Source organism: Mesoplodon densirostris, chromosome 10 (genome assembly GCF_025265405.1).
Source record: "Mesoplodon densirostris isolate mMesDen1 chromosome 10, mMesDen1 primary haplotype, whole genome shotgun sequence".
Lineage (NCBI taxonomy): Eukaryota > Metazoa > Chordata > Mammalia > Artiodactyla > Ziphiidae > Mesoplodon > Mesoplodon densirostris.
This window is the reverse complement of record NC_082670.1, coordinates 55211259-55224175: the sequence shown is the minus strand read 5'-3', so window position 1 is coordinate 55224175 and position 12917 is coordinate 55211259. Positions and strand designations below refer to the sequence as shown.

The 12917-nt window shown below is 38.6% G+C and overlaps 1 protein-coding gene across 9 annotated transcripts in view; it reads right to left on the bottom strand.

The window, feature by feature from the left end:
* Nucleotides 1-12917, bottom strand: part of RBMS3 (RNA binding motif single stranded interacting protein 3) — a 743532-nt gene that overhangs the window by 31514 nt on the left and 699101 nt on the right. For 6 of the 9 annotated variants that reach the window (XM_060109330.1, XM_060109331.1, XM_060109327.1 and 3 more), the window contains 2 exons: nucleotides 5686-5766; nucleotides 2575-2702 (listed from right to left, as the gene is read on the bottom strand). In XM_060109330.1, the coding sequence (XP_059965313.1) occupies nucleotides 2575-2702; nucleotides 5686-5766 (209 nt within the window). Of the gene's footprint in view, nucleotides 1-2570; nucleotides 2703-5685; nucleotides 5767-12917 lie in introns of those variants that run through there. The other 3 variants (XM_060109328.1, XM_060109329.1, XM_060109332.1) reach the window with 1 other exon arrangement.

The following is a 12917-nucleotide window of genomic DNA, read 5'->3' as shown; positions in this document are numbered from 1 at the left end:
GTTATTCACCGAGTGCCTCTTACACGTCTTAAGACACGTCATTTTAACCTTTACAACAAGTCTATCAGAATCTGAAAGGCACCAGGACATCAATGGTTACTCAATCCATAATTACTGAATGATTCAAGTGGATAAAGACTCAAGGGCTTCCCTGGTGGTGCAGTGGTTAAGAATCCGCCTGCCAAGGCAGGGGAAACGGGTTCGAGCACTGGTCCGGGAAGATCCCACATGCCGCGGAGCAACTAAGCCTGTGCACCACAACTACTGAGCCTGCGCTCTAGAGCCTGTGAGCCACAACTACTGAGCCCGTGTGCCACAGCTACTGAAACCCGCGCGCCTAGAGCCTGTGCTCCGCAACAAGAGAAGCCACAGCAATGAGAAGCCCGCGCGCTGCAACAAAGAGTAGCCCCCGCACGCCACAACTAGAGAGAGCCCGCGCACAGCAACGAAGACCCAACTTAGCCATAAATAAAGAAATAAAATTAATTTATTAAAAAAAAAGTGTACTAACAATAAATGCTGGAGAGGGTGTGGAGAAAAAGGGAACCCTCCTACACTGTTGGTGGGAATGTAAATTGCTAAAGCCACTATGGAAAGCAATATGGAGGTTCCTTAAAAAACTAATAGTTCTACCACATGATCCAGCAGTCCCAGTCCTGAGCATATATCTGGAGAAAATGATGGTTCGAAATGATACATGCACCCCAGTGTTCACTGCAGCACTATTTCCAATAGCCAAGACATGGAAGCAACCTAAATGTCCATAAACAGATGAATGATTAAAGAAGATGATGTACATATATACAACAGAATATTATTACTCAGCCATTAAAGAGAATGAAATAATACCAGTTGCAGCAACATGGGTGGACCTGGAGATTATCATACTAAGTGAAGTAAGACCGAGAAAGACAAATATCATATGATACGGCTTATATGTGGAATCTAAAAAAATGATACAAATGAACTTATTTACAAAACAGAACCAGACTCACAGACTTAGAAAACAAACCTATGGTTACCAAAGGGGAAAAGTGGGGGGGGGGCAGGGCTAAATTGGGGGGTTGGGATTGACATATACACATTATTATATTTAAAATAGGTAACAAACAAGGACCTACTGTATAGCACAGGGAACTCTGCTCAATATTCTGTAATAACCTAAATGGAAAAGAATTTGAAAAAAGAATAGATACATGTATATGTATAAGTGAATCATTTTGCTGTACACCTGAAACTAACACAACATTTTTAATCAACTACACTCCAATATAAAATAAAAATAAAAAAACTTACAAATAAAAAACAAAAATGCCTTATTCACTACAGATATTTCCTGAAAGTTATTGTGTAATAGTAATAATGATAGTAGTAGTAGTAGTAATGATAATAATAATAGTAATAATAATACCTTGTATTTGTAAGGTTAAGTCATGTTCTAGCATATTTAATTTGGAGGACTGACTTTAGAAGTTAAAGCACATACTGAAGACTCCATTACCATTATTAATCTTTCAACAACAAACAAATCTCTAAATGTGTATTGAGATGAAGGAAAACTGATGATCAAGAAATGGAACAGCACGCTGAAAACAGGAAGAGTCTTTTGGGAATTTTCTATTCACCAGGGCTTTGACTGTTACCTATAAAGTAAAATAGTTAGCATGACAAGACATCTGTATATAGACTGAACTTTTGTTAATTCCTTTGGTTTCAATCAAAACCTTTCAAAATTTTATCTCCATAATTACTCAACACAAAGCTAACTGAACTTTGCTCTCTAAGTGATTTAAGGATTTTTCAGTAGTAATTCTGACTCCCTGATTTTTGCTTTGCCACTTAATTCCTGAATAAGACTGTACTCCATGTTGTTTTATATTTAACAATACTCTTTTTCATAAACTGTTTTACTGGGTGAGGTTGAAGCACCCTTGCCAGGGGAGTGTTACTGTCTTCATTTAAGAATGAAGTCACTGAGACCAAAATGCAGGCACACTATCCAGTTTCAAGTGTGAATATTGGAGTTTTTCCAAAAATATGTGTGGTAGAATATTTTTTGGTAACAATGTCTATGATGCCCCTCTCTGTATCCAAGCCTTTTGGTAGTGAATTCCTACATTAACTCTGGGCTTGGTCACATGACTTGCGTCTGACCTATGGGACAACAGCAAATGAGTCATAAACAAAATTGAAAAAATGCTGGTCATTTGGGTATCCTCTCTTGCTGTTCTCTGAATTCTGAGACTTCCATGGGAATAAGCTTGCTAGAGGGTCAGCAGTACATGGCTCATTGGTGTCCATCACTCAACCATCAGACAACTAACACCCAGAAGCAGAACTGTGAAGATGCCCAGGAGCTATGCCCAGATGCTCAAGCAAGTCCAGTCAATATCAGAAGAACCATTCACCTGAGGTCAGCCCAAATTCTAACCCACAGAATAATGAACTAAATATATGTTTGTCACTGAGTTAGGAATGGTCTGTACTGCAGCAAAAGATAGCAGATGCCACATAAGAGAGTAATGCCCAGATGGCTGACCTGGAGGGAAAGAGTTTAGTATGGCTTGAACTTACTTAGACTGTTGGTAAGAATATGCAGATGCATGCTCGTTGGATGTGTCCACTGCTATCTGCTGCTGCTGACCACTTGTGTCCTGGGATGAAGGTGCCACTGTCTGGGGAGAGGTATCAGCAACAACACCCTACGGAGGCAATAAGAACACAAAAGTCTTATTGGCTTTAGCAAAAGGGCTTCTTGCAGATGGACTGTAGGGCATACCCATCTTCCATATGGCTTGAGTAGAGCTGCACTCAGCTATATAAAGCCACAGTAAGAACCTGAAGAAAAAACACAGATCACATTTGGATAAGGGCTGAGGAATTTACCTCAATGTGTCACCAAGAAACCTTGCCATCAGAAGACCCTGTAGCAGTCAAATGATGAGGAAAGCATTTTGCCCATAGTTAGAACTTTTAAATCATGGTTGCATACAGCCACACTAAATAATGATTCCTTAATCAAAAAATTCACGCAGAATTCATATAAAAACGTGTATATTTGAGCATTTTCCTGGGAGTAAAGTAGTCTACCCTGTCTCTATGATCTGGCAAAACAATGGACTTTGACCTTCATAAAAATCTACATCCAAGTTTGGAATTCTTTTAAAGGACACTGTTAAGCAGGGTCTCCCTTAAGCAATTTGATTTGTTTTATTTATTTATTTTCATTTTCTTTGACGTGAACTGGAATTCATTTCAGAAAAAGAAAGAAAGAAACAAGCATCCTTAATTTTGATTCACTCCTCCCCTTATCATTTGAATGGCTTTGGCCAACAAGAATGGATTTCTTGAGTTGGTCATCATTCAGAATGTGTTTGGTTCTGAGAGAGGTTTGGTAGTTAGTAGTCCTAAGGAGGGAATCTATCTGAATACATTCTCCTGGTTTTACTTATATTATAGCCTTGGGCTTCTGCAGGGATATAGGTTTTTGGTCAACTCCCTATCCCTAACAAAAGCTCCCTGAAATTGTTCCTCAGAATCTGAAAATTCTCCCTTTATGAATTCAATCTTTTTTTTTCCTAATATACTATTTGGTGTTATGTGCATTTTTTTTTTTTTTTTTTTTTTTTTTTTTTTTTTTTTTTTTTTGCGGTACGCGGGCCTCTCACTGTTGTGGCCTCCCCCGTTGCGGAGCACAGGCTCCGGACGCGCAGGCTCCGGACGCGCAGGCTCAGCGGCCATGGCTCACGGGCCCAGCCGCTCCGCGGCATATGGGATCCTCCCAGACCGGGGCACGAACCCGTATCCCCTGCATCGGCAGGCGGACTCTCAACCACTTGCGCCACCAGGGAGGCCCTGTTATGTGCATTTTGATGAACCTCCCACCCACACTGATGTGTGTGGATACTGGTTAATTTTCCGTGAGTGTTTTTACATAGAAAATGAACCAGTGCTTTCCTTTATAAGCACAAATTCAAGGTAATGTATCAGCATATACTTACATAATTCCTAGATTTAACTGTAATTAGACTATTGCCAATAAGCAACACTGTCATATGTGTCTCCTTATTTTATAGTCCTCAAATAGCTCAGATTCTGCAGATAAGCACACACATTTGGTCCAGAGAGAGAGATGTGGATATGTGGCAGAGATTTATGCTTAAAGTCACCTACAATGTCTAGATTCATAATTTTCTTATGGCCTAGATGGGTTTTGATAGCTAAATATAGCAAAGAACATACATTTTAATCACATATTCTTGAAATTCTGAAAAGCCAATTAAAACCTCTTTAATACTGAAACATTCCTTGGGGACCATAGGTCTGGAACACATAAAAGATTTAAAAATTGGACCTCCTTGGTTTCCTAAGTGACAGGACACTGTCCTCTTAAATGTCTGTGCTTCCCAAACCTTGGTATGAGCAAATATTTGTCACACACTCAAAACAAGCAAACAAACAAACATTTCAAAAGACCTAATTTGGTCTGTAAAGATCTCACCCAATCTCTGTGGCTCCAGAGGTTGGAAGAGTCATGGTGGTCTCCCACAATGAGTGGTACCAACATGAGTTGGTTGGCCAACTCATGGAGTAGCAATGGCGTGAACTCCAAAGGAGTCCCAACTGATGGAAGAAATGCACTGTGACCATAACGGCAAATGCGCATCCGGAGAAGGGGAAGGGGGGGCGGGCAAGAAACAATAATGGTTAGAACCAGAGAGAAGTGTACACCTCTAAGTGTCTTACCATCATCCACATAGCCCTATGCCCCGCTCCTTTCCTATGTATCTTGCTGTCTCTGTCCAGTAAAATAATGTATAGAGGAAATGGATTCAGCCCAATGGAAAGAGAGAAGGGAGGGACAAAGCTTCCAGTAAGGAAAATATGACTTTATCTTTCACAGTATCTATAGCAATATGAGTGGTACAAGTTTTTCTCTCTTGTCTGTAGGATGCCACAGTCCTGTCAAGGTTCATTGGCGAGAGCAGTGGTTCTTCATCTTTGGTACACATTAGAATCACCTAGCATCTTTTAAAAATCCTGGTGTCCAGTCCATACCCTAGACCCCATCAGACTCTCTGGCAATAGAACCTAGGCATCACTATTTTTAAAGTATTAATTTTTAAAATAATTTTGATATGCAGAAAAGTTTGACAACCAGTTCTCTAATCCAGTCCCTCTCAACTTTTAATGTTCGCCTCGATCCTTAAGGGATCTTGTTAAAATGCAAACTCTGATTCAGTAGATCCGGGTGGGGGTCTGAAAATCTGCATTGCTAACAGGCTCTCAGGTGATACTGATAATGCAGGTCTAGGGACCACTACTGGAGAAACAAGGCATCAGAGAACTAGCTCATTCAAATAGCTGCACATGTTTGCCTTCTTCTTTCTGAGTGTTTGTGGCTAACATTTCATGAGGTAGTTATTTGATCTCTGATCTTTTCTCTAAACATAAAAATGGCACTCCTCTCAGACCTGGATACCAAATTTTGCTTATGTCATATGCAAAGCAAAACATAGGTATGTTCAAGTAAAGTACATACTTTCACTGAGTGAGTTTGCAACTTCAAATTTTCAAGCAGCACAAAAGTCACAAATAAGGATTTGGGGGGTTATGGTGGACCCCAGTGCATGTGGCTGAGATTTATCTGCCCTAACCTTGTTCTGTAAGAAGAGACAGACTTACTTCAATGGAAACAGCTGTCGGAGGCACAGGCGTGTACTGGGGAATGTAGGTCCCTTGCATAGGAGCGGCGGCAGTCATATACTAGAGGGAATCAAAGAAAAATGCAGGTGAACTTGGGCGTGCAACCAGTGAGAAAAGTGATATCACATAAGACTGTTTTCGATGTGTGGCCCCCCACCAATGCATGATGAAACGTAAACTTTATTTTGACCAAAAATAATGCAGTTCCTACCAGCATAGAATAGTCATCGCTTACTGATTCAGTACCAACAGCAGCCCACCTCCCCGATGTCAGTAAAAGTTCATTCACCCCATCCCCTCACTTTGTCCTTTTGAATATTCTACATCAGCTCCCGAAAATTTCACTTTCACATCTAAAACACAAATGCCTGGAGGGCAGGGATGACGTCTGTTTTTTTCTCCATTTTATTGCTAGCACATAGTAGGCTCTCAACAGATTATTTGTTGAATGAATGAATCATTATATTGTGAATAATAATTTCTTTTCTAACTAAAGTAAAAGAGAGGAATAATGTAAGAAATACTTATCGAGCAACAATCAAAAGAGGTAAATGTTACCATTTTTGTCATTTGATCACTTTTTTATATATAAAGGAAATAGAGTGTTCCAGATAATGTTGAAGTTGCTTTTCTTCCTTCCCCCCATTCCATGTTCATTTCACTGTATTTCCTTTTCCACTCCTTTAATTCTCCAAATTTTCTTCATCCAGATGAACAACACAACAGTCCAATCATTCTTCACTACATTGTAGTAGTCAGTAAAATATGTATTGTGGATAACATGTATTTTGGCAACGAAAAACGGAAGCCCCAGAAAAATTATATGCCCACTACCATAAGCAAAAAGCATGACCTATATTCCTATTTCTAATACACATACCCCCTGAAAAGTCGAAGTTCTATTCTTTGAGAATGGAATCTTCTATGAAATCAACTGTATTTCTGAGTTTCTAAACTTTAACATCACAAAATTTCAGAACCAGAGCCATCTAATGAAAACAAGGTTTCTCAATACACAAAGCTTTAGAGGAACACTTTTTATGGAAAACTACAAGCCCATGATTCTTTATTCTTCTAAATTCGCTGAGTTCATGTATTAAGGCCATGCATAAATATGCAAAACCTAAATTACAAAGTTGTGCATTGATCGGTACTTTCAGTATCCAAGAGGCATGATAATTCTGAATCGAGGGAAATATCTGAATGGAGATTGATTCATCAGATGTTGTTGTTGTTGTTTACTATTCATAGAGAAATACAGCAATAGAGCAACTCTGGGATAAGTGCTTCTCCATCCTAAACTAAGCACTGTCTTACTACATCTATTTGCTAAAAACAGAGACAGCCTTAGTGAAACAACACTAAATCAAACAAACCAAACTGCTGCCTGTAATCCATGTGTTACTGCTGATAACAACTGTGTGCAATTCCTATGTGTACAAAAACAGCCTTGTAATGTGTACCAAGGGCAGTTGTTTGCAATGATTGGGGATATTACTAACTTAGCTTCATAGTTGAAAATTAGCAGAGGTTTCTGTGCCCCATCCTCTGTGGTCCCAGAGTGTTCATCACTCTTCTATTAAAATTGTGCAGACTCTCATCTCTCTAAAGGCATGGACCAAGTGTTACATGTCTGCATCTTCCAACATTCCACACAATGCCTGGTACCTAGTAAATAATTACTCAATGGCTGAATAAAAGGACACAAGAAGAAAGCCTTCCATTTCCAATTACAAATCTTGTATGCCTCTTAGCTGTCAATAATTCTGAGTTCTCTATAGATATCAATTTCCCCACCCCTATAAAGTGTTTGTATAACCTTTAAACAAATACTTTAGCCCCCTCTGCTCATCATTATCCTGTGTCCTTAAGCAGACAATGATTATTCAGGTATCCAACTGCTATCAATTTTTCAAATAAGTACAGAACTCTGGAGTCACATTTCAGCAAATATTATTTCATATCTGGTACCCATGGAAGGTGTCTGCTTTGCCAACAAAACTGCTCTAGAAAGTATGTTGGAGATAACAGTTTCTTGGCCATTTCAGACAGGTGGTTTGCTTATGTCATATAGGTTTTAAACATCCCTTAATTTAGTATTCCCTACAATGTATTTTTTTTAGAATGTTAGCTCAATTGAGAAAAAAAGCTTTCTGTGTTCCAGAGCAATGCTGCACAATGTATCCTCTTTGCTATAGAGATAGAATTTTAAAACTCTGAGAAATCAGGTTTTACAGAAGCCTATTTAAAGGAGATTTTAAATCAGTGTTTCTAAAACTGTTTTTGGTAGCACCTACTGATTTTGCTTAAAACTAGTACTCTCAAGAATATACTTTGAAAAACGTTTCTTTAATTGAATATCAAAAATCCTAGTAGATCTGTAGCAAGTGGGAATGTGTTTTCACCAACAGAGTTAATGCTCTTGTGGCTCACGTTCTCCCCTTTGGTCATGGTTTTTCAAGATGTATAATACACCAGTAAAAGGATGCTCCCTCACTGATCTGAGTATTTTCTATTCCTGAGTTAGTAATTCCAAACTTTGCAATTGTCATCAGTGAGTGTGCGCGTCCTCGACGTAAGACAATGTCACTGGACATGGCTCGACCCACCCCTGCTCCACGGTCTGCATTGCTAAGGAGACCTTTCTGTGAACTAGATTTAGGGACGTGGGCTGGGGCCACACGTAGCACCATTCACGACTTCTCATGAGAATCCACCTCAGTTTTAGACCTCCCTTGTCAAACTAGAGTTCTCAAGCAGTGTAGTTAATGAAAAGCATTTTGTGTCATTCTTAGCTAAGCTTCTTCAAATGACTCTGAGTTATTCAAAACCCATCTGTGTTCTGTTCAGTAAAATCAGTAAATCTTCATACCTTCTATGGCATTCAATGAAGTTGTGAAAGTGGCCCAAACTGAACTGCTTATAGCATAAATTCAGAGTTATCTCTTCAGAACAATGCTGTGAGTTAGGCAGGATGGCTCACCCATTTTACAGACTGAGAAACTGAGATATACTGGAATAACTCCAGTTCTGTTGACACAAGATTCAGCCCACTTTTCAGTCTACTTCAGTACTTTTGAAATAAAATAACTAAGGTCCTAAGAGCTTTTATGATCATTACCATGCAAAATAATATCAACTTAAAAAAAATAAGACTTTAATAATTGGAGTTCCAATTAAGAAATATTGATAATAATGCCTTGGTTTTAACATTTTATTGTCATTTCATTTCCATAGATTTTTAAATTTTCACTATATACACAGAATACCTCATTTTCATCTAGAAAGGCTACCCCTTGTGTGTTATTATTTTATAATTTAATTTTATGCTATTCTTCAGAACTAATAGAGATTTTATAGTATAAATGAGATCAGCTCAGTTCAATGTGTTGTTTATGTATATTTTTTTAATTAAAAAAAACGCCCTTCTGGCTGCTCTTTTTTTTTTTTTTGGTGTCACAGAAAATCTAATAGAGCTGGAGAATGTTGTTTTAAAATTAGGGATAGGCTTATTTTAAACAAGTCAGTGCTATGGAGTTTTATACCCCGTAAGGCTATTATCTCTTGATAAACGTTTACAATGAAACTTTTCTGTGGTAGACATATATTTTCTAGGGTAAAGCTTCAAGAAGTGACAGCCTTGTAAAATAAGGCACAAGAACTTACAGGAAATGGCTACAGCTATGTGTAAGATCAACTCTCAGCTTTAGGTAATTGGTGACAAATAACTCTGAACTTTCTCTAAGCATACAGTATGATTTCCTTAAGAGCAAAGATAAACTACAGTCAGACTTAATAATGCAGGCTGTACAAACATGGTTTAGATCTCAGTGCCTAAGATTGCTATCTTTTCATCCAGCTAATAAATGACAAAAACCTAAAGAAGGACCTATGATATAAAAAAAAAACTGCCCTTTGAGTTGATAAATTTCTGTGAATTACTTATTAAAACCAAAACAAGAATGGATTTCTATCCTTTAAACTAATTTATTTTACTGGTTTTTCTCAAAAGCTAGAAAATGTCTTCCATAATTCTTTCATGAGTACACATTATTTTGCATTTTGGGGGGATATAATGGCTGATGGGACCCATATTACAATGAGATGATGTAGATAAAATGGATAAATCCATATAATATTTCCCCGTTGTTGGCAGCTTAAAGTTTTGACATTCATGGGTAAGTTTTCTGTTTTGGTAAACAGTTCAATGATTTTTACATATTCTGAAAGCAATGGATTTTCACATAGAAGTATGTAGGAGATGCAAATAGCCATTTTCAAACCCACAGAATAAATTCCAGACTCCATCACTTCTTCCAAGAAGTCTAGACACTGCATCACCAAGACAGTTACATGAAGAGAGGAAAAAAAATGGTGAAGTTGGAGAGGAATTGTGTTTTTGTCTATTTAATTTAGAACAAACTGTTTCTGTTACTGTGGACTCATTGATTATTTCTGAAGAAAGAGAAAGTGAAAACTCCAAATTTTTAGTTCCTGATTTACTTTCTCTTCCCCCGCCAAAGCAAAACAAATAAAAAACGTTTTATATATTTCCCTTGAGCAAACTTTTATTTATCTGTAGAGCAAAGGAGTGGCAAGGAAATCCCCACATTTCAATTTTTGGAATTTCATAAAATAAAATAATTGATCAAACTTGTTCATTTGGAGTTATTGTTATACTACATAGGTTTTAAATTGGTGCGTCTAGTCCTTGCTATAACATTCAAAAATCGGCTTAACAAATTTCAGCAAGAGTAGTTGTCCAGGTCCTATCAAACCCAGAAAGTCACTGAGAAGGATATAGGAAAGGAAGTTGAGCAGAGAAAGCAGAAATTATGCTGGACGATGCTAACAGCATGTAGTGTGAATTACTATGAGTTCCATCTAATACAAAGTTGCCTTTCATAAAGGAAGCTTGTGGGTATAGGGAACAACCTGAATTATGATTCATCAGTATCTGGTGAGCGGCTCAGGAGGAGGCCACGGAGTTACCTTAGGTAGAGGTATTCTGGGGTTTTGAGGATTGTATTTCTTGGATTTGCAAAATTCTGTCATCTCAGAGCTAGGGAGAGGTTGGTGTAGTTGGGGTGGCAAATTAGTATCATTTCACATGTTTACATTGGCTAAGTAGTAACAGCTGCCTGGAGTATAATTCTAAGAATGCCTTCTAAGTCTCCATGTCACTCAGTGGATGAGAGACCATCCATAGAGAAGAATAGAGCTGAAGAGGGTCTCCTTGAAAGGAAAGAGTGCCCCCACTAGGGCACTAGGGCTGAACTTCTACTTGGACCTCTACTGCTCAGTTCTTCCTATATTCTTCCACTTCTGCCAATGAAATGTTGGAGAGTAAGTGGATACCCCCATCATAGTAATAGTGTAGGCTTTCATAATGGTTTATGTTAGTGTTAATTTATAGCCTATTTACTTTTTAAGGTACTAATGCAGAAATAACAAAGTAGACATCTATGAGTGATGAAATAATTGTCCCTAAAGTGTAGGTAGATGTGAATATAGATAGCAGCATAGACTTCACCTACTAGAAGTAAAAGCACCTGAAAAGGGAAGAAGACCGGTTAGTAGGCTTGATAGAAAGGGGAGCCCAGAATTTTTAGGAGTATGTAGCCTATGTTATCCTATACAGTTCACCAGAATAGTGCTAAACATAGCCCAGAGAGGTGTGCATTAAACTATTAAACAAAAAATACAGACTGTTGTCATTGTATTCTGGGGTGAGGCCTATTTGTTGCTGCCATACAGCAAAGAGAGGAACAAAGAAGAATCTTGGAGGTTTTTCTTAGATTGGAAATTTACAAAACCTCACCCACTGCAATATAGGGAGAAGTTATCATTCCCACGGGATCACAGTCTATGGAGGCCTTCAACTGTGCAGAAAAAGCAATTTTCACGAATGTATGGGAAAAAACCAAAGCCCATTAAGTTTGAGCATGTGCACAGATCACGTGGTAGCAATAAAAATAAAAGATAATACTATGGAAATTTAGCTGATTAAGAAACTATGTCAGGGCTTTCCTGGTGGTGCAGTAGTTAAGAATCTGCCTGCCAATGCAAGGGACACAGGTGTGTACCCTGGCCCGGGAAGATCCCACATGCCGCGGAGCAGCTAAGCCCGTGCACCACAACTACTGAGCCTGAGCTCTAGAGCCCGCAAGCCACAACTACTGAGCCCACGTGCCACAACTACTGAAGCCTACACGCCTAGAGCCTGTGCTCTGCAGCAAGAGAAGTCACGACAATGAGAAGCCCGTGCACTGCAACAAAGAGTAGCCCCCGCTCACCGCAACTAGAGAAAGCCCACACACAGCAACGAAGACCCAACGCAGCCAATAAATAAACAATTAAAAAAAAAAGAAACTATGTCTTAAAATTTGAACTTGAAACAACTCCATATAGATATCATGAATTCCTTCCTCCCTTCTCCTCAATTTTTCTGTGATGGGTAACATGAAATATAGAGAAAGATAAGAGAGATTCCATGAACCACAAAGACCACTCAGGAGATAAAGAAAAGTAAGTCAAATAAAACTAGGAACTAGAGTGGAGGCAACTATGAAAGCATATTCACAGTGGAGTAGCATGAATGAAAGACTCCTTGGGCTTAGTAGAGAGGGGAGGTAAGTAGAAAAGATTGTAAAAGAATATTATGAGTAAAATTATGTCAATACATTTGACAACTTAGATAAAATACATAAATTTGCTGAATAGCAAAATTTAGTAAAATAGATGCAAAAAGAAATAAAAAATCTGCATAGGGCTTCCCTGGTGGCACAGTGGTTGAGAGTCCGCCTGCCAATGCAGGGGACACGGGATCGTGCCCTGGTCCGGGAAGATCCCACATGCTGCGGAGGGGCTGGGCCCGTGAGCCATGGCTGTTGAGCATGCGCGTCCGGAGCCTGTGCTCTGCAAAGGGAGAGGCCACAACAGTGAGAGGCCTGTGTACTGCAAAAAAAAAAAAAAAAAAAAAAAAAAATTCTGCATAGTCTACATTTACTAAAAAAAAGTAAATTCAGAATCCAAAACCTTCCCAAAATAAAATTATCAGCTTCAACTGGCTTCTCTGGTGAATTTTCCAAACCTTTAAGGAGTAAATAATAGCAACCTTGTATAAATTCTTCCAGAGAGTACTAAAGAAGGAACACTTCTCAACTCATTTTATGAAGTAACATATTCTTTATATCAAAATTTGAAAGGGA